This window comes from Anolis sagrei, chromosome X (genome assembly GCF_037176765.1).
Source record: "Anolis sagrei isolate rAnoSag1 chromosome X, rAnoSag1.mat, whole genome shotgun sequence".
NCBI lineage: Eukaryota > Metazoa > Chordata > Lepidosauria > Squamata > Dactyloidae > Anolis > Anolis sagrei.
This window is the reverse complement of record NC_090034.1, coordinates 15,124,621-15,146,368: the sequence shown is the minus strand read 5'-3', so window position 1 is coordinate 15,146,368 and position 21,748 is coordinate 15,124,621. Positions and strand designations below refer to the sequence as shown.

At 48.0% G+C, this 21,748-nt stretch overlaps 1 protein-coding gene across 1 annotated transcript in view; it reads left to right on the top strand.

Annotated features, from left to right (window-relative positions):
* Positions 1-5,211: 5,211 nt before the first annotated feature.
* The window catches only part of LOC132782037 (serine/threonine-protein kinase LMTK2), a 73,490-nt gene continuing 56,953 nt past the window's right edge, over positions 5,212-21,748 (top strand). The window contains exon 1 of the mRNA XM_067473511.1: positions 5,212-5,492. Within this exon, the coding sequence (XP_067329612.1) occupies positions 5,363-5,492 (130 nt within the window). The 5' untranslated portion in view covers positions 5,212-5,362. The remainder of the gene's footprint in view (positions 5,493-21,748) is intronic.

The following is a 21,748-nucleotide window of genomic DNA, read 5'->3' as shown; positions in this document are numbered from 1 at the left end:
TACAAATTCTATGATTCTATGATTCTATGTAAAATCTTATTAAATAGTTTACTTTCAAAACGTTATTGAAACCCCAGGTACTTTTGTGATGTTGTATTTCTAGTGTCACATCTTTCCAAAACGATCGAGTTAAGAGCACAGAATAGGTCCCAACGCCATCTGGGAAATGAAGATGAAGCTCTAAAAATGCTGTCATTTTTTAGGGGAGAGATTAATTTTTCTGCAAATGAAACCAAAACATCAGGAGCCAGGACAAGGCATGGTGGGCCGAAGCATTTGCTTCACTGTGCTGAGTATTGACATGATGCTTGCAGCTTTGGGTAATTGGAAAGGCATTCATTACAAAGGTATTATTAAGGAAATGGCCCTTTTTTGTCAGAGAGGCGTATCCTGCCTAGTAACCCGTTTAACTTGTACAATCATCTCCTAATGATGACAGGGCTGTTTAGCCCAACTGGGCAAAGCGAGTCAGAAGATCTTACGTCATTATGAAACAGAACTTCAGTTACGCCACAACCCTGTTGTTAAGGAGAGCCACCAAAATCTGGAGGCTAGCTGTAATAATCTATCTATCTATCTATACACATAATAAAAGTGAAAATATGTAGGTGTGTATGTAGCTGGGGTGTCCACTTATATAAACAAGTTCCTACCTCCACAAACAGCTATAGCTCCCACTACTCAGGAGAAACCAAAGGTCCTCCCTCCAATGACATTGCAGGGAATAGTGAGTGCCATGAACATGTCCAAGAGCCCTTCCAATGTCCTCCACAAACGCCATACTGTCCACCACCCAAGTGAAGGCTTTCATGCGGGGACATCCTAGATTTTGTGTGTTTCCTCCACCAAAGACATCCCAGTGTTTCTGACTCTCTCCATTGGCGTGGAATTTGCATGACCCCACCAACTGCCTCCCCCTTAACCCTTTCCTATTCTTTTCTATAGCACACAGCAAGCAGAAGAATTGATCAGCAACTGAACATCCTAGAGAGGTTTGGGGAGAATTCACCATGGTTTATAGGAGTTGTAGGTCCTGGGATGTATAGTTCACCTGCAATCTAAGAGCACTCTGAACTCCACCATCAATGGAGCTGGAACTCACTTGGCACACAGAACCTTCATGACCAACAAAGAATACTGGAAGTCTTTGGAGGGATGTATAAGAGTTGTAGTTCACCTACATCCAAAGTGCAGTATGAACACAAACAATGATGGCTCCAACCAAACTTGGCATGCATGCCCAATTCAAATTTGAATACTGATGGGTTTTGAGGAGAATTGTCATGGACTTTTTAGAGTTATAAGTACTGGGATTTATAGTTCACCAATATGCCCGAATTTGGGTTTTGATTTAAATTGTGGAAGTCTGACTCCACTTTGATTACAATGGCTATTTTTGACAAAGAAGGCTAAAGATCTTGTAAAACTACAGCTCCCAGGATTCAAGAGGTAGCAGTTCAAGAGGTATCAAAATGGATTAATTCCACCCGGAATATTCCCAAACCTTAAAAAATTAATGATGAGGTTGATTTTTATCTTTGCCTGTATTATTATTATTATTATTATTATTATTATTAACTTTATTTATACCCCGCAAAATCTCCCAAAGGACTCAATGCGGCTTACAAAAGCCAAGGCCGCCGACAACAACAACATACACAAACTCAAAAAATAAAATAAAACTCATAAGCAAATAATAAACCTCAAGCAAACAATAAAACAGTAAAATGATGACACCGTGACACAATTTAAAACCTAAAGGCAGGGCTGAATGCAATAAACAAAATTTAAAAGTGCTGAACTTGACAGGTAATATGTAGAGGTATTTGGAGGTAGGTGCAATGTGTAGATAATCCTAAATCTCTAACAAAGTGCATTTGGGACTTGATGCCGGATGTTTCCTATTCTGGAAAGGCACACTGGGAACAGCCAGGTCTTCAGGCTCTTCCTGAAGACTGCCAGCGTTGGGGCTTGTCTGATGTCCTTGGGGAGAGAGTTCCAGAGTCGGGGGGCCACCACAGAGAAGGCCCTGTCCCTCGTCCCCACCAAGCATGCCTGCGACGCAGGTGGGATCGTGAGCAGGGCCTCTCCAGATGATCAAAGGGAGCGTGCAGGTTCATAAATGATACACAAGCACACTGTATGGGCTAGTGTGCTTGTGTATCGTGTGCTGCATCATTTTCCAACAATAAACCTTATGCTATAGCAAAATAATAATAATAAGAATAGACTGGGAACATTATAACCCAAAGAAATGGAAATTAAGAGTCCCTCTGAGCATGTACAAAGTGCAATGTAACCCTCCTCCAAACCATAGGAATAAGAAGAGGACCTTGAATTTGAGAATATACAGCATTTACTCAAATGCTGCAAAGGTGTTGATCAGGCATGGGCAAACTTGGGCCCTCCAGGTGTTTTGGACTTCAACTCAATTCCTAACAACCTGGAATGTGTCCAGAGGAGGGCGACTAAAATGATCAAGGGTCTGGAGAACAAGCCCTATGAGGAGCGGCTTAAGGAGCTGGGCATGTTTAGCCTGAAGAAGAGAAGGCTAAACATAGCCATGTATAAATATGTGAGAGGAAGCCACAGGGAGGAGGGAGCAAGCTTGTTTTCTGCTTCCCTGGAGACTAGGACGCAATGGAATAATGGCTTCAAACTACAAGAAAGGAGATTCCATCTGAACACGAGGAAGAACTTCCTGACTGTAAGAACTGTTCAGGAGTGGAACTCTCTGCCACGGGGTGTGGTGGAGGCTCCTTCTTTGGAAGCTTTTAAACGGAGGCTGGATGGTCATCTGTCAGGGGTGATTTGAATGCAACATTCCTGCTGCTTGGCAGGGGGTTGGACTGGATGGCCCATGAGGTCTCTTCCAACTCTATGATTCTATGCCCGCCATCGGCTCATTTCTTTCCCGCCTCAGCCGCTTAAGCTTCCTGTTGTCTCACCCCTGTTCTTAAAGAGGAGTTGTTTGTAAGCCAAATGTTTGTAACTCAGGGACTGCTTGTACCCCACATGAGGAAGAACTTCCTGACTGTGAGAGCCGTTCAGCAGTGGAACTCTCTGCCCTGGAGTGTGGTGGAGGCTGGATGGCCATCTGTCAGGGGTGATTTGAATGCAATATTCCTGCTTCCTGGCAGGGGGTCGGACTGGATGGCCCATGAGGTCTCTTCCAACTCTTTGATTCTATGATTCTACTGTGTTACATTGCACTTTGTACATGCTCAGAGGGACTCCTAATTTCCATTACTTTGGGTTATGATGGTCCCATTCTTTCTTTGTTGTTGTTCATTTGTTCGTTCAGTCATCTCCGACTCTTCGTGACCTCATGGACCAGCCCACACCAGAGCTCCCTGTCGGCCGTCACCACCCCCAGCTCCTTCAAGGTCAGTCCAGTCACTTCAAGGATGCCATCCATCCATCTTGCCCTTGGTCGGCCCCTCTTCCTTTTGCCTTCCACTTTCCCCAGCATAATTGTCTTCTCTAGGCTTTCCTGTCTCCTCATGATGTGGCCAAAGTACTTCAACTTTGTCTCTAGTATCATTTTCTCCAATGAGCAGCCGGGCTTCACCTCTTGGAGGATGGACTGGTTGGATCTTCTCGCAGTCCAAGGCACTCTCAGAACTTTCCTCCAGCACCACAGCTCAAAAGCATCGATCTTCCTTCGCTCAGCCTTCCCTAAGGTCCAGCTCTCACATCCGTAGGTGACTACAGGGAATACCATGGCTTTGACTAGGCGGATCTTTGTTGCCAGTCTGATGTCTCTACTCTTTACTATTTTATCGAGACTGGACATTGCTCTCCTCCCAAGAAGTAAGCGTCTTCTGATTTCCTGGCCACAGTCTGCATCTGCAGTAATCTTTGCGCCTAGAAATACAAAGTCTGTCACGGCCTCCACATTTTCTCCCTCTATTTTCCAGTTGTCAGTCATTCTTGTTGCCATAATCTTGGTTTTTTTGATGTTTAGCTGCAACCCGGCTTTTGCGCTTTCTTCTTTCACCTTGATTAGAAGGCTCCTCAGCTCCTCCTCGCTTTCAACCATCAGAGTGGTGTCATCTGCATATCTGAGGTTGTTAATGTTTCTTCCAGCAATTTTCACCCCAGCCTTGCATTCATCCAGCCCCGCACATCCTCGCATGATGTGTTCTGCATACAAGTTAAAAAGGTTGGGTGAGAGGATGCAGCCTTGCCGTACGCCTTTCCCAATCTTGAACCAGTCTGTTGTTCAGTGGTCAGTTCTGACTGTTGCGACTTGGTCCTTGTACAGATTCCTCAGGAGAGAGGGAAGGGGGCTTGGGATGCCCATCCCACCAAGAACTTGCCACAGTTTATTATGATCCACACAGTCAAAGGCTTTAGAATAGTCATTGAAGCAAAAATAGATGTTTTTCTGAAACTCCCTGCCTTTCTCCATTATCCAGCGGATATTGGCAATTTGGTCTCTCGTTCCTCTGCCTTTTCTAAACCCAGCTTGAACATCTGGCAACTCTCGCTCCATGTATTGCTGGAGTCTTCTTCCTTGCAGGATCTTGAGCATTACCTTACTGGCATGAGAAATAAGGGCCACTGTACGGAAGTTGGAGCAGTCTTTCGCATTTCCCTTTTTTGGTATGGGGATATAAGTTGATTTTTTCCAGCCTGATGGCCATTCTTGTGTTTTCCATATTTGCTGGCATATGGCATGCATCACCTTGACAGCATCATCTTTTAAGATTTTAAACAGTTCAGCTGGGTTATGATGGCCCCATTCTTTATTTATTTTATTTTATTTTATTTGCTATAGCGTAAAAAGAGCCATTATTTTACTTACAAGGGGCTGGAATAAGGGGAATAGTCAAATGACAACTGGTGTTGACTCATTACAATTACTAATATTCAATGAGTCAACACCATTCCAGCCTCTGCTTCTCTATGGACACATCCCACAAGAACCACCTCTCTACGTCCCACCCTAGTCCTTCATTCTGCTCCCTGATTGGCGGCGCTGCCTGTCAATTACGGATTGTCGGGAGAACACCTTGCCTATGCTTGTATTTGGAGAAAAAAAAAGTCAAGCGAAGGATTAAAATAAGAGAAGGGAGGGATTGGTAGCGTCGTTTGTCAATCTTAGAGAAATCCCCTGATTGGTTCAGATTCGGAGCCGGCGTGGTAGTCCCGCCCCCCTGACGGGAGCGGATGCTGCTCTGATTGGCCGCGAGGAGAGTCAGTCTCCGCCCTTCCAGGTAGCGTGGAAGATGGCGGCTGCGTGAGGGGAGCGGCGCTTCATTGCCTTCCGACCTCTTTTTCCGCCTCATTTCCCGGCCGGGGACCGATGAAGGCGGCAGCCGAGGCCTGAGGGGAGGCAGGAGCACCGCCGGAAGGGATGCGGAGGCGGCGGAGGCTCCGCGGGGACGGAGAGCGGCTGGGCCGCGCCCTGAGCCTCGGGGCGGCGCTCTGCCTCTGCCTGGCGATGCGGCCCGGAGGCGGCGAGGCGGCCCCGCTCCCGCCGGCAGGTGAGAAGCTTGGGGGATGTCTGTACGGTCGAATTAACGCGGTTTGGTGCCGCTTCGGCGTTCTGTGGTGCCTCACCAAACTCCCAATCCCAGATTCCCTTCTGAAAGGCATCGAGGATGGATTATAATCAGAATAATAGGCCTCAAGGTGAACGTGAGCCATGAGTGTGATGCTGCAGCAAAGAAGGCCAATGCCATTCTGAGCTGCATCAATAGGAATATGGATTCAAGGGGCTTGTTTTGACCTTTAAAGGCCTGAAGCAGGCATGGGCCAACTTGGGCCTTCTGTCCAGGTGTTTTGGACTCCAACTCCCACCATTCCTGACAGCCTCAGGCCCTTTTCTTTTCCCCCTCAGCCGCTTAAGCGGCTGAGGGGAAAAAGGAAGGAGCCTGAGGCTGTCAGGAATGGTGGGAGTTGGAGTCCAAAACACCTGGAGGGAAGGCCCTAATTGGCCCGTGCCTGGGCTAAAGGGTTTCCAGGAAGGAAAGATCGGCCCATTCCTTTCCCTCCCTCAGCCGCTTAAGCTTCTTGTTGTCTCTCCCCCGTTCTTAACTAGGAGTTGTTTGTAAGTCGAATGTTTGTAACTCAGGGACTGCTTGTACCCCACATGAGGAAGAACTTCCTGACTGTGAGAGCCGTTCAGCAGTGGAACTCTCTGCCCCGGAGTGTGGTGGAGGCTCCTTCTTTGGAAGATTTTAAACAGAGGCTAGATGGCCATCTGTCAGGACACATTCCAGGTCAGCTGGAATGTGTCCAGAGGAGAGCGACTAAAATGATCAAGGGTCTGGAGAACAAGCCCTATGAGGAGCGGCTTAAGGAGCTGGGCATGTTTAGCCTGAAAAAGAGAAGGCTGAGAGGAGGTATGATAGCCATGTATAAATATGTGAGAGGAAACCACGGGGAGGAGGGAGCAAGCTTGTTTTCTGCTTCCCTGGAGACTAGGATGCGGAACAATGGCTTCAAACTACAAGAGAGGAGATTCCATCTGAACATGAGGAAGAACTTCCTGACTGTGAGAGCCGTTCAGCAATGGAACTCTCTGCCCCGGAGTGTGGTGGAGTCTCCTTCTTTGGAAGCTTTTAAACAGGGGCTGGATGGCCATCTGTCAGGGGTGATTTGAATGCAATATTCCTGCTGCTTGGCAGGGAGTTGGACTGGATGGCCCATGAGGTCTCTTCCAATTCTTTGATTCTATGAAAAAGGAACATCGGCCTGTTTAGCAAGCCTTCCATTGCTGATTTGCCAATAGTAGATGTTTTATTATTTTATGTATTTATATACCTGGGGTCAAATAAATATTTCTTGGGTGGAAAACACAAACACAAAACATTGGATTGTTGTAAACAAATATTCTCAAAGCATGGAGGGCTGGTTGTAGAACAGGCATGGGCCAATTTGGGCTCTCCCTCCAGGTGTTTTGGACTTCAACTCCCACCATTCCTGACAACCTCAGGCCCTTTCCTTTTCCCACTCAGCCACTGAAGCTTCCTCTCCCCCGTTCTTAAATAGGAGTTGTTTGTAACTCGGGGACTGCCTGTACCCCACAAAAAGGAACATCAGCCTGTTTAGCAAGTCTTCCATTGCTGATTTGCCAACAGTAAATGTTTAATATTTTATGTACTTATATACCTGGGGGTCAAATAAATATTTCTTGGGTAGAAAACACAAACACATAACATTGGATTGTTGTAAACAAATATTCTCAAACATGGAGCACTGGTTGTATAACAGGCATGGGTCAATTTGGGCCCTCCCTCCAGGTGTTTTGGACTTCAACTCCCACCATTCCTGACAGCCTCGGGCCCTTTCCTTTACCCCCTCAGCCACTTAAGCTTCTTGTTGTCTCACCCCTATTCTTAACTACGAGTTGTTTGTACGTCGAATGTTTGTAGCTCAGGGACTGCTTGTACCCCACAAAAAGGAACATCAGCCTGTTTAGCAAGCCTTCCATTGCTGATTTGCCAACAGTAAATGTTTTAATATTTTATGTACTTATATACCTGGGGGTTAAATAAATATTTCTTGGGTGGAAAACACAAACACAAAACATTGGATTTTGTCGAAGGCTTTCATGGCCAGAATCACTAGGTTGTTGTAGGTTTTTTCGGGCTATATGGCTATGTTCTACCTCTGAGGATGCTTGCCATAGATGCAGGCAAAACGTCATGCCTCTAGAACATGGCCATATAGCCCGAAAAAATCTACAACAACCCAAAACATTAGATTGTTGTAAACAAATATTCTCAAAGCACGGAGGGCTGGTTGTAGAATAGGCATGGGCCAACTTGGGCCCTCCCTCCAGGTGTTTTGGACTTCAACTCCCACCATTCCTGACAGCCTCAGGCCCTTTCCTTTTCCCACTCAGCCACTGAAGCTTCCTGTTGTCTCACCCCCGTTCTTAACTAGTTGTTTGTAAGTCGAATGTCTGTAACTTGGGGACTGCCTGTACCCCACAAAAAGGAACATCAGCTTGTTTAGCAAGCCTTCCAATGCTGATTTGCCAACAGTAAATGTTTTAATATTTTATGTACTTATATACTTGGGGTCAAATAAATATTTCTTGGGTGGAAAACACAAAACATTAGATTGTTGTAAACAAATATTCTCAAACATGGAGCTAGTTGTAGAACAGGCATGGGCCAACTTGGGCCCTCCCTCCAGGTGTTTTGGACTTCAACTCCCACCATTATCCTGTCCTGGAATCATATTAAACTAACCTATCTCAAGCATTTGTAAATATCAGTATCAATCCTCTACACCAGGCCTGGGCAAACTTGCAGCATCTCTCCAGGTGTTTTGGATTCCAACTCTCACAATTCCTAACAGCCTCAGACCCTTTCCTTTTCCCCCTCAGCTAATTTGGTGAAATTCTCACTATAGATCAAGTATAGGCCAACTTGGGCCTCCAGGTGTTTTGGACTCCCAACTCACATCATTCCTAACAGCCTCAGGCTTCTTCCTTTTCCCCCTTAAGCGGCTGAGGGAGAAAAAGAAAGGGCCTGAGGCTGTTATGAATGGTGGGAGTTGGAGTCCAAAACACCTGGAGGGAGGGCCCAAGTTGGCCCATGCCTGCTCCCTCCCCATTGAGATTAAAACTGCCCCTTCCTTCCTTGTTATCTTTCAAGAACCAGTTGGAAGGTCTACCTGTTCAAGGAAGCTTTTGTTGAACGAATTCAATTACTAATGACTGCAAGATTGATTTGCAGTGAGCTAAGCAAGATATACGATTGGATGGATGTGTCTCCACAAAAGTTGTAATTGGTTTTAAATGTTTTTAATGCTTAATATTTATTTATATCTTATTTCTGGACGTTATCATGCTTTGTGTGATTTCTGTCTTGTCAGAGTCGGACACGACTAGACTTAATACCAGGGGAAACCTTTACCTTTACTTTAGACCCCATCTTTCTCTACCCTGAAGGGGACTCAAGGTGGCTTACATAGAGGCAATTATCCAATGCCTTAAAACACAGACAATTTCTGGGCGTTATTATTCTTTGTGTGATTTCTGTCTTGTATTTTATGTTACCCCCTGATGGTGATGCAGCGGGTTAAACCTGCTGAGCTGCTGAAATTGCGGACCAAAAGGTTGGCAGTTAGAGCTCCTGCTGTTAGTTCCAGCTTCTGTCAACCTAGCAGTTCAAAAACATGCAAATGTGAGTAGATCAATAGGTACCGCTTCTGTGGGAGGATACCGGCACTCCATGCAGTCATGCTGGCCACATGACCTTGGAGGTGTCTACAGACAACGCTGGCTCTTCAGCTTAGAAATCGAAATTAGCACCACCCCCCAGAGTCGGACATGACTAGACTTATTGTCAGGGGAAACATTTACCTATTTTATGTTAGATGTGGTTTGATTTGTATTGTATTATGTTGTGAGCCAATTTGGGTTCCATTAGGGAGAAAAGTGGGATATAAACAAAGAGTTGTTGTTGTTATTATTATTATTATTATTATTATTATTAGTAGTAGTAGTACTAGTAGTAGGCCAAAAGCTGAACATGAGCTAACAGTGTGATGTGGCAGCTCCCAAATCCAATGGCACTCTAGGCTGCATCAATAGAAATATAGTGTCCAGATTGAGAGAAGTCATAATTCCACTCTATTCTGCTTTGGTCAGGCCTCACCTGGAGCAATGAAGCTGTGGGAAGAAGAAAAAACAGTTTAAGAAGGATATGGACAAGCTAGAATAGGCATGGGCAAACTTTAGCTCTCTGAGTGTTTTGAACTTCAACTCCCACAATTCCTAACAGCTGGTAGGCTGTTAAGAATTGTGGGTGTTAAAGTTAAAAAAACCCCAGAGGGTCGAAGTTTGCCCATGCCAGAGCTAGAAGGTGTCCAGATAAGGGGCACCAAAATGATCAGTCGCCCTGAGAGGAAGGGCAGATGGAGCATAGAATGTTTTGCTTGGAGTAAGGGCCCTTCCACAGTGCCCCTATATCCCAGGATCCGATCCCAGATTATCTTTTTATCCCAGGTTAGCTTGCAGTGGGGACTCATGTATTCCAGTTTAAAGCAGCTAATCTGGGATCAGATCCTGGGATAAAGGGCAGTGTGGAAGGGCCCTGAGAGAAAGGGGACATGAGAGCTGCATTTAATATTTGAAAGGATGTTCCATTGAGGAGAAGGCAAGCTTGTTTTCTGCTTCTTTGGAGACCAGGTCACAATGGAGCCATAGCTTCAAATAGCAAGAAAGGAGATTCCACCTAAATATTATGAAGTACTTCCTGAGGGTAAGAGCTGTTCAACAGGGGAATATGCTTTTACGGTGTATAATGGATTCTCCTTTTTTCTCTGGAGGTTTTTAAGCAGAGGCTGTTTTCCTGCCTGGCAGAAGTGAATTGGGCTGGATGGTGTTTGTGCTTTCCAGCTGTGTGATTCTATGAGCTACGGCTCATATGGTGGTGTCAAACTGCATCAATCCTGCAGTAGATGCATTCAGGAAGGGGGAAGGAGAAGGTCTGTGATATGGGGAGACTTGAGGGGGGAGGTCCAGTCTGGTCTCCCTTACCCTGGGGACCCTAGGGAAATTGGAGCCCTTTTTTGTCAGGTGTCCATGGTGGTAGTACCAGCCTTTGTACACGTTGAACATCCCTTCTCTGGAATTCGAAATGCCCCACAACATTATGAATCATATACACAAAATTATGAAAAGTATTGTGTATGAAATTACCTTCAGGCCCTATGCATAATAATGTGTACAGGCAGTCCCCGAGTTAGAAACATTCGACTTACAAATGACTCACAGTTACAGATGGGGTGATACAGCAGGAAGTGAGACAGGAAGGGAAATCCACTCCTGGAAGAGTTATTATAGGAAAAGGTGTGTCCACTAAAGCTTCCTCACCAATCCTTGTTTCCCCAACAAGCCATTTTTTTCAAAATGCAATTCTCACAGGGATCGAAAGTGAGGTGAAATCTTTTGAACAGGGACACAGACAGCAAAACAAACACCCCTTCCCTATTCTATCCACAGAATTTGTATGTGTGTATATGTATATAGCTGGAGTTACAGTTTAAAATGTACCTGTTCTGACTTGCATACAAATTCAACCTAAGAACAAACCTACAGAACCTTTCTTATTAACTTGAGTGTGTCCTGTATATGAAACAAATTAATTTGAAATTGGGTCCCATCTCCAAACTATATCATTATGTACATACAGGTTGAGTATCCTTATCTGGAATTCAAAATACCCCAGAACTATAGTCCACATGGGTGGCTGAGAGTGTGACACCTTTGGCTTAGCTTCATGCACAAAGTTATGAAAAACATTGTGTATAAAATTATCTTCAGGCTGTAGGTATAATGAAGTATATATGAAACTTAAATGAGTTTGAACTTTGGTTCCATCTCCAAGACATCCCTTTATGTAAAAACACTTTCAGCATCCCTTATCTGGAATTTAAAAATCAGAATTATATCAAATTTTGAAATTATCCACATAGAATCATAGAATCAAAGAGTTGGAAGAGACCTCATGGGCCATCCAGTCCAACCCCCTGCCAAGAAGCAGGAATATTGCATTCAAATCACCCCTGACAGATGGCCATCCAGCCCCTGTTTAAAAGCTTCCAAAGAAGGAGCCTCCACCACACTCCGGGGCAGAGAGTTCCACTGCTGAACGGCTCTCACAGTCAGGAAGTTCTTCCTCATGTTCAAATGGAATCTCCTCTCTTGTAGTTTGAAGCCATTGTTCCGCGTCCTAATCTCCAAGGAAGCAGAAAACAAGCTTGCTCCCTCCTCCCTGTGGCTTCCTCTCACATATTTATACATGGCTATCATATCTCCTCTCAGCCTTCTCCAAGCTAAACATGCCCAGCTCCTTAAGCCGCTCCTCATAGGGCTTGTTCTTTTGATCATTTTAGTCGCCCTCCTCTGGACACATTCCAGCTTGTCAATATCTCTCTTGAATTGTGGTGCCCAGAATTGGACACAATATTCCAGGTGTGGTCTAACCAGAGCAGAATAGAGGGGTAGCATTACTTCCCTAGAAGTAATGCTACCATTCTCTATCTGCATGGGGGGGGGGGGGGGTCTTGCTGCTGGTGCTCCTCCTGGCTGCTGCTTCTTCTAAGCAGAGGCCCCGTCTGCAGAGCAGGGCGTGGAGCAGAGTCCTCTCTCCCCTCCGCAGCACGCAGCGCAATACCGGGGCGCATCCCAGAGTGTAGACGCCGCAGGGCTCCCCCGGCGCATGCGCCAGCCCCGCACAGCCCTTGGCCTCTGCGCACGAGGACAACGCCTTACAACCAGAGCCCCGGGCAGCAGCAGCAGCAAGAAGCAGGCAAGCAGCCGTCGAGGCCACGGGGAGCAGCAGCAGCAGAAAGAAGAGCAGAGCGAGCATGGCGAGGGAGAAAGAGAAGTCCTTGCGGCGCCCACATGGGGGTTCTGTGTGGGAGGTTTGGCTCAATTCTATCATTGGTGGGGTTCAGGATTCTCTGATTGTAGGTGAACTATAAATCCCAGCAACTACAATTCCCAAATGTCAAGATTCTATTTTCCCCAAACTTCAGCAGTGTTCACCTTTGGGTATATTGCGTATTTGTGCCAAGTTTGATCCAGATCCATCATTGTTTGAGTCCACAATGATCTCTGGATGTAAGTGAACTACAACTCCCAAACCAAAGGACACTGCCCACCAAACCCTTCCAGTATTTTCAGTTGGTCATGTGAGTTTCGTGTGCCAAGTTTGGTTCAATTCCATCGCTGGTGGGGTTCAGAATACTCTTTGTTTGTAGGTGAACTATAAATCCCAGCAACTACAACTCCCAAATGACAAAATCAATTTTTTGAGTGAAGAACATACATTTGGTTGTTAGGTGTCTTGTGTCCAAAATTCGTGTCAATTCGTCCAGTGGTTTTTGAGTTCTGTTATCCCTCAAACAAACATTACATTTTTATTTATATAGAAGTGTGGGTTTGGGGGGGGGGGGTTGTGGGTTTTTTGCACTGCAAATAAGATATGTGTGGTGTGCATAGGAATTCATTCATGTTTTTTTCAAATTATAATCCGGCCCTCCAACAGTTTGAGAGACTGTGACCCGGCCCTCTGTTCAAAAGGTTTGGGGACCCCTGATCTAAGCCAATGCCACGCAGAACCTTTAAAAGGCCAATGTTGATCCTAGGCTGTATCCATAGGAATGGAATGTTTGGATGATCAGTTATGGATTGATGGTGTGAGAAGGCCAGGAGAATGTCTCCTTTGTGACCCACTTCTGGTTGTCTAGGAGATAGTGCAGTCTTCCTTGGGAGAGACTTCATTTCACAGGTGAGAAAGATGGAGCCGGGTGACTGCCCTTATGTCTCCCTGTGGGAAATGGCCTTAGGTTTAGCTGTTATTTGGGGGAACGCGTTTATCATCTTCAGCTGTGTCATCTTCAGGGTGATGCGATGTTGGGTAACCCGAAAGTCTCCTAAGGTTAGCAGCTTCACAACACCTTTGAAGAGCAAGACAGTGGAGTCTTTTTTGTCAGAATACAAGGAGTTCAAGGGGTTTTGCGCTTCCCTGCCATCTTGGGAGAGCGAAGAGCCTTCCATTCCCCACAAATCGCAGAGGGCCTTTTTTCCGCCTGCTTGGAAGCGCACTTTCCGATTGTCTTCCGAAAGGGAAGTTGTGGTGGGACCAAGGCATCCTCCAAACCTTTTCCGGAATGCAACCTTCAGGAGGATCCTGGAAGAACGCCTGAGGAAGATAGTTGAACAGAGGCGACGGGGACTGCGCCTAACAGTCGGGGAGATGCTTGCCTTGAGGTGTTTGTCCATGCCTGCCTTCAAGGAGGAGTGCCCTTGTGCTAGAGCGAGGGGTGCAGGAGCAAGGATGCCTCACCAGCGCTGTCCCTGCCATGCTTCCACATCCAGTGAGGGGTCCCATAGCTCTTACCAAGCCAAAACTTTGATTTGTAGTGAGAAGAACTCGCTGCAGATTAGACTGAAGGCCCTTTCTCAACTGATGGAGACTTTCCAGAAAGTTGTTACCCCAGAAGAGGTGGGGAGGCAGCCTCTGCCCAAGCTGGCCACTTCTACTGGCCGCCCACAGGAGCGCAGTGGACCAAGCCTCCTCCTACGACAGTGGACCGACCGCATGTCCCTCCAGGCCCTATGGAACCGCCAAACCCAGTGCGTCCAGTCTCTGCCCAAGGCAGCACCCACTCCTTCACAGCCACGGCCAGATACTCCACCCCAGATATACACCGTCATTGAATTCAGAGGTATAGACACGGCATATCTGCTCCACCGTGTGCGCCAGCTCTTGGAGTCTTATGCCATTGGGATGAAACTCCAGCGGAAGTGGGAACAGCCAAGGCTGGTACGACGGTCCTTGGAGAGCTTCCTTCCAGAGGCACAGTTGCCTGATTTCTGTCGAACGCCTCTGCCGGATGTAGATGTGAAGGTGTACTTCAACAGCTCTCTGTTTTTCATCTGCTCAGAGACTGCACAGCGCCTGGACAACCACATTAGGAAAAAGATCGCAGAGAGGATGTTTGGCCTTCCTAGGAGGGTCATGCACTCTCTCCATCACTTCATGTTAGCCCCCCTTGCAATGCCAGACGTGGCCAAGGATAGCAGGGAGGCCTCAAGGTCTTTTCAAGGCCAGACATCTTGGAGGATGTCTCCTTCAGATGTGGCACTCTTGCAAAGACAATGTCAAGAATGCAACCAGTGCAAAATGCTGCAAAGACATGTGGCCAAAAGGGCTGTGGAGATCCACCTAGAATTGGCAGGTACGGCATTCAAGATGTCCCCAGCGACTGCCAACCAGGTCAGGAAATGCCAAAAACTTCCAAAAAAGTTGACACATGGGATGAAAACCCATCAGCTGCGAATCCAAGAGCTCTCCTTCATGGAACGTGAAGCCTTGGGACACCTTGAATTCAGCCGCATCCACAAAGACTTGATTTTCAAGTGGGGCCTGCCCATGCTCTCCCAAACACCCCTCTCCTTCCTGTCTGCTGATGTCAGGTGTCAGGGAGCCCCTCCTTTCTCAACTTGCAAGAGCACAAGGGTCAGGTTCCCTTCCTCAGAAATCCTGCTGTTTATTGGCCGGGAAACACAGATGGAGCTGGAATGGCACATCAGAAGGAAGATGGACATGGCTGTGCTCCCTTCTCAGCTCCCCTTCCTCAGCGAGGCCACCCAACAACACCTGGAGAGAAACATGCAGAAAAGGGTCATCTTCCGGGAATGGCACCTGCCCCAGAGAGTCCTTAAGTTCCTCTTACTGCTTTGCCCTGAAATGGTTAGAACCACAGATACGGAGCACAGATTGATGAAACTGAGAGAATCAGTTCCGCGGCTACCTCGGGTGTTCCCCATGCTGCGGTGTGAAGCCCTGGAGAAGATGGTGCTTCTCTTTGAGGAGAAGTGTGTGGGGATGCACCTGGGAGTCTCTCAGGCCTTGACCCAATCATCCCGTCAATGCCCCTCACCCCCTTTCAGGCAGCCTCTGCCCCAAAGGATCTTCCCTGGCCAGAGATGCCCCAAACCGCGCAGCCACTTCCTAACCTTTGGGCTCCAGGAGGAAATGGACTACCTAGAATTGAACCTGCGGCGCAAGCACCTGATGTCCCTCTGGGGGCAGGGCACTCGTTTCATCGAAGATCTAGGTCCAAGGGCACCTTGTGCCCCCTCCTGCTTACAGCCCCTCAGGCCCAAGCAGGCAAAGGCCCTCCCATTAGCAGAAGAGGAGACCCCATTCCTCCAAAAGCAGGAGAGGGAAGCCTTGGAGCTCCATGTTAAAAGGAAGAGGCTCCAGCATGAATGGCGCCTGCCCAGATTGGTTGAGAGGTCACTTGCAGCATTCAGGCCAGGCCCCCGCTCACATGCCAGCCAGTCAAAAGCGTATATCTATGTCAATGTTCTGTGGCAGGACCCTCCCTTTCTTACACAAAGCAACTCCAAACACTTGGGCTTCCATCTTCAGAGAATGAAGCTGCAGTGGCAGTGGGGGCTGCCCGAGAGGATCCTGGAATCGCTGAAGGGTCTCTGCCCAGGGATTATAGTGGAATCCCCTGATGCCCAGCAGACGGAAGATGAGTTGACACTCTCCAAGGGTCCTGCTCATCGTGTGGATCCTGGGCTCTCCACCCCTGGGAGAACAAAAAGGAATCTTCGCCCCATGTTGGCACCCAAAATCATGAACAGGATGGAGGTCCACTTGGCCAGGAAGTACATGGAGGTACACTTGGAATCCGTTCCAGATATGGTCAGGCGATCTTGGCTACAGATGCCCCTCCTTTCCAGGGAACCCCTACCCAGAAATATTTCTCCAGGTTTAATGCCACAGAAGCTCTGCACTTCCTCCTTCCCATTTCTCCATGCAGGGGAAATTGACAAGATTGAGATTCCCGTGAAGTGCCACCACATGGCATTCCTTTGGGGCTTGGGGTCTCCCTATGCAGAAACTTTGAGAGGGATGATGGAGCCCAAACCCACTCCTGAACATTCAGGACCCAGAGGGAGCCATATTGATTTCTCGGAATCAGAAACACCCTTTCTCCTGAAGGAGAAGAGGCAAGCTTTAGAGACTCATGTGTCAAAGAAGACGATACACCATGAATGGGCATTACCAGGTCTTGTCCAGAAGTCCATGGTAGCTTTTGTGCCAGAACCTCCTCCAACACTGGACAACAAGATCTCGAGAAAGGTGGTTAAAAAGGATACTGAAATGTTTTTTGAGAGTCCCCCGACAGAAACGGGACACACCTGTGAGGATAGAAATCCCCTGACAGGACAAGCCCTTCCCAAGCTGATCCATCCTGGCCATGGCATCAGGCAGCCCCAAAGCACTGCTCTGACCATGGTATCCCACAAAGAGATAGGGAGGGTGGAGTTGGCTGTCCGGCCCCGTCACTTGGCTTCATTGGGGGGCCGGGGCAAGACTTACATAGAAGGGCTCACAGGAATGTTTCCAGAGCTATCCACCCGGTTCCCCAGGTATAGACAGGTAGATTGTGAGTTCTTGGAGATGCAGATGCCCTTCATCCTGAAAGTGGTGAGGGAAGCCCTGGAACTTCATGTGACAAAGAAAAGGATCCACCATGCATGGGCATTACCAGGTCTTGTCCAGAAGTCCATGGTGGCTTTTGTGCCAGAATCTCCTCCAACACTGGACAACAAGATCTCAAGAAAGGTGGTTAAAAAGGGTGCTGAAATGTTTTTTGAGAGTCCCCCGACAGAAACTGGACACACCTGTGAGGATAGAAATCCCCTGACAGGACAAGCCCTTCCCAAGCTGATCCATCCTGGCCATGGCATCAGGCAGCCCCAAAGCACTGCTCTGACCATGGAATCCCACAAAGAGATGGGGAGGGTGGAGTTGGCTGTCCGGCCCGGTCACTTGGCTTCATTGGGGGGGCGGGGCAAGACTTACATAGAAGGGCTCACAGGAATGTTTCCAGAGCTATCCACCCGGTTCCCCAGGTATAGACAGGTAGATTGTGAGTTCTTGGAGATGCAGATGCCCTTCATCCTGAAAGTGGTGAGGGAAGCCCTAGAACTTCATGTGACAAAGAAAAGGATCCACCATGCATGGGCATTACCAGGTCTTGTCCAGAAGTCCATGGTGGCTTTTGTGCCAGAATCTCCTCCAACACTGGACAACAAGATCTCGAGAAAGGTGGTTAAAAAGGATGCTGAAATGTTTTTTGAGAGTCCCCCGACAGAAACTGGACACACCTGTGAGGATAGAAATCCCCTGACAGGACAAGCCCTTCCCAAGCTGATCCATCCTGGCCATGGCATCAGGCAGCCCCAAAGCACTGCTCTGACCATGGTATCCCACAAAGAGATGGGAAGGGTGGAGTTGGCTGTCCGGCCCGGTCACTTGGCTTCATTGGGGGGCCTGGGCAAGACTTACATAGAAGAGCTCACAGGAATGTTTTCAGAGCTATCCACCCAGTTCCCCAGGTATAGACAGGTAGATTGTGAGTTCTTGGAGATGCAGATGCCCTTCATCCTGAAAGTGGTGAGGGAAGCCCTAGAACTTCATGTGACAAAGAAAAGGATCCACCATGCATGGGCATTACCAGGTCTTGTCCAGAAGTCCATGGTGGCTTTTGTGCCAGAATCTCCTCCAACACTGGACAACAAGATCTCGAGAAAGGTGGTTAAAAAGGATGCTGAAATGTTTTTTGAGAGTCCCCCGACAGAAACTGGACACACCTGTGAGGATAGAAATCCCCTGACAGGACAAGCCCTTCCCAAGCTGATCCATCCTGGCCATGGCATCAGGCAGCCCCAAAGCACTGCTCTGACCATGGTATCCCACAAAGAGATGGGGAGGGTAGAGTTGGCTGTCCGGCCTGGTCACTTGGCTTCATTGGGGGGCCTGGGCAAGACTTACATAGAAGAGCTCACAGGAATGTTTCCAGAGCTATCCACCCGGTTCCCCAGGTATAGACAGATAGATTGTGAGTTCTTGGAGATGCAGATGCCCTTCATCCTGAAAGTGGTGAGGGAAGCCCTAGAACTTCATGTGACAAAGAAAAGGATCCACCATGCATGGGCATTACCAGGTCTTGTCCAGAAGTCCATGGTGGCTTTTGTGCCAGAACCTCCTCCAACACTGGACAACAAGATCTCTAGAAAGGTGGCTAAAAAGGATACTGAAATGTTTTTTGAGAGTCCCCCGACAGAAACTGGACACACCTGTGAGGATAGAAATCCCCTGACAGGACAAGCCCTTCCCAAGCTGATCCATCCTGGCCATGGCATCAGGCAGCCCCAAAGCACTGCTCTGACCATGGTATCCCACAAAGAGATGGGAAGGGTAGAGTTGGCTGTCCGGCCCGGTCACTTGGCTTCATTGGGGGGCCTGGGCAAGACTTACATAGAAGAGCTCACAGGAATGTTTCCAGAGCTATCCACCCAGTTCCCCAGGTATAGACAGGTAGATTGTGAGTTCTTGGAGATGCAGATGCCCTTCATCCTGAAAGTGGTGAGGGAAGCCCTAGAACTTCATGTGACAAAGAAAAGGATCCACCATGCATGGGCATTACCAGGTCTTGTCCAGAAGTCCATGGTGGCTTTTGTGCCAGAATCTCCTCCAACACTGGACAACAAGATCTCGAGAAAGGTGGTTAAAAAGGATGCTGAAATGTTTTTTGAGAGTCCCCCGACAGAAACTGGACACACCTGTGAGGATAGAAATCCCCTGACAGGACAAGCCCTTCCCAAGCTGATCCATCCTGGCCATGGCATCAGGCAGCCCCAAAGCACTGCTCTGACCATGGTATCCCACAAAGAGATGGGAAGGGTGGAGTTGGCTGTCCGGCCCCGTCACTTGGCTTCATTGGGGGGCCGGGGCAAGACTTACATAGAAGGGCTCACAGGAATGTTTCCAGAGCTATCCACCCGGTTCCCCAGGTATAGACAGGTAGATTGTGAGTTCTTGGAGATGCAGATGCCCTTCATCCTGAAAGTGGTGAGGGAAGCCCTAGAACTTCATGTGACAAAGAAAAGGATCCACCATGCATGGGCATTACCAGGTCTTGTCCAGAAGTCCATGGTGGCTTTTGTGCCAGAACCTCCTCCAACACTGGACAACAAGATCTCTAGAAAGGTGGCTAAAAAGGATACTGAAATGTTTTTTGAGAGTCCCCCGACAGAAACTGGACACACCTGTGAGGATAGAAATCCCCTGACAGGACAAGCCCTTCCCAAGCTGATCCATCCTGGCCATGGCATCAGGCAGCCCCAAAGCACTGCTCTGACCATGGTATCCCACAAAGAGATGGGGAGGGTGGAGTTGGCTGTCCGGCCCGGTCACTTGGCTTCATTGGGGGGGCGGGGCAAGACTTACATAGAAGGGCTCACAGGAATGTTTCCAGAGCTATCCACCCGGTTCCCCAGGTATAGACAGGTAGATTGTGAGTTCTTGGAGATGCAGATGCCCTTCATCCTGAAAGTGGTGAGGGAAGCCCTAGAACTTCATGTGACAAAGAAAAGGATCCACCATGCATGGGCATTACCAGGTCTTGTCCAGAAGTCCATGGTGGCTTTTGTGCCAGAATCTCCTCCAACACTGGACAACAAGATCTCGAGAAAGGTGGTTAAAAAGGATGCTGAAATGTTTTTTGAGAGTCCCCCGACAGAAACTGGACACACCTGTGAGGATAGAAATCCCCTGACAGGACAAGCCCTTCCCAAGCTGATCCATCCTGGCCATGGCATCAGGCAGCCCCAAAGCACTGCTCTGACCATGGTATCCCACAAAGAGATGGGGAGGGTGGAGTTGGCTGTCCGGCCCGGTCACTTGGCTTCATTGGGGGGCCGGGGCAAGACTTACATAGAAGGGCTCACAGGAATGTTTCCAGAGCTATCCACCCGGTTCCCCAGGTATAGACAGGTAGATTGTGAGTTCTTGGAGATGCAGATGCCCTTCATCCTGAAAGTGGTGAGGGAAGCCCTAGAACTTCATGTGACAAAGAAAAGGATCCACCATGCATGGGCATTACCAGGTCTTGTCCAGAAGTCCATGGTGGCTTTTGTGCCAGAATCTCCTCCAACACTGGACAACAAGATCTCGAGAAAGGTGGTTAAAAAGGATGCTGAAATGTTTTTTGAGAGTCCCCCGACAGAAACTGGACACACCTGTGAGGATAGAAATCTCCTGACAGGACAAGCCCTTCCCAAGCTGATCCATCCTGGCCATGGCATCAGGCAGCCCCAAAGCACTGCTCTGACCATGGTATCCCACAAAGAGATGGGGAGGGTGGAGTTGGCTGTCCGGCCCCGTCACTTGGCTTCATTGGGGGGCCAGAGCAAGACTTACATAGAGGGGGTTGCAGGAATGGGCCGAGTGTTATCTATCCGGCACCCCAGGTACAGACAGGTAGAAGTTGAGTCCTTGGAGAATAAGACACCCTTCCTCCCAAAAGATAGGAGAGAAGCCCTAGAACTTCATGTGCCACGGAAGAGAATCCACCATGCATGGGCCTTACCAGGCCTTGTCCAGGAAGAAGTTGGATCAGCAAAACCCGCAAGAGGAGGTCAGGGACTTAAAATGGAAAGGACACCGCCTCAGAAAAAACAGCAGCTGTCCCAGGAGCCCAGTCCTGGTCATCCAGTGAAGAAGACGAGGTGCCTTGGCGGAGCCTGCAACATCCAGATGGCCCTTAAAGACCCCGAAGAAAACATCATATGGGACAAAAGACAGTTCATCCAAGAGAGAAGCCACCCTTCCCCATCTGGCCCCACTGGGAAGAGAAGCAGGGTTCCTAGTCTTCTTCGGTGGATGACCAGGGTGGCCTCCTTCTTTGCCCCTGTAGACACCGAGGAAGAAATAATCTGGGACAAAAGACAGTTTTTACGAGCCTCTGGACTGTGTGTAAATAAGAGTGTATATAGTTGAAAGGTAAATCAGTGTGTATAGAATATATGTGGAGTGTACATAGAGTGTGTGTGGAATGTATATAGAATGTACATGGAGTAATAATCATATTAAAGTGTTTGTTTCTTCTGGACACTGCCTGCTTTGCTTGCTTGCTTTCATGCCGTAGGAATTCACTGGCCACAGTTGGTCTGATCCCACCGTATTCATTTATTATTTATTTACACCATTTCTATCCCGCCCTTCTCACCCCTGGGTGGGTGCGGGGGTCTCAGGTGGGTAACATGGGAAACAATTAAATGCCATAATATGAATACAACAATGTAAAATCAAATACATAGCAAATTGAAACAGTAACATTAATTAAAATCACATACTCATATACTAACATAGTCGCCTAATCAAAGTCACGTAGCCGTTTC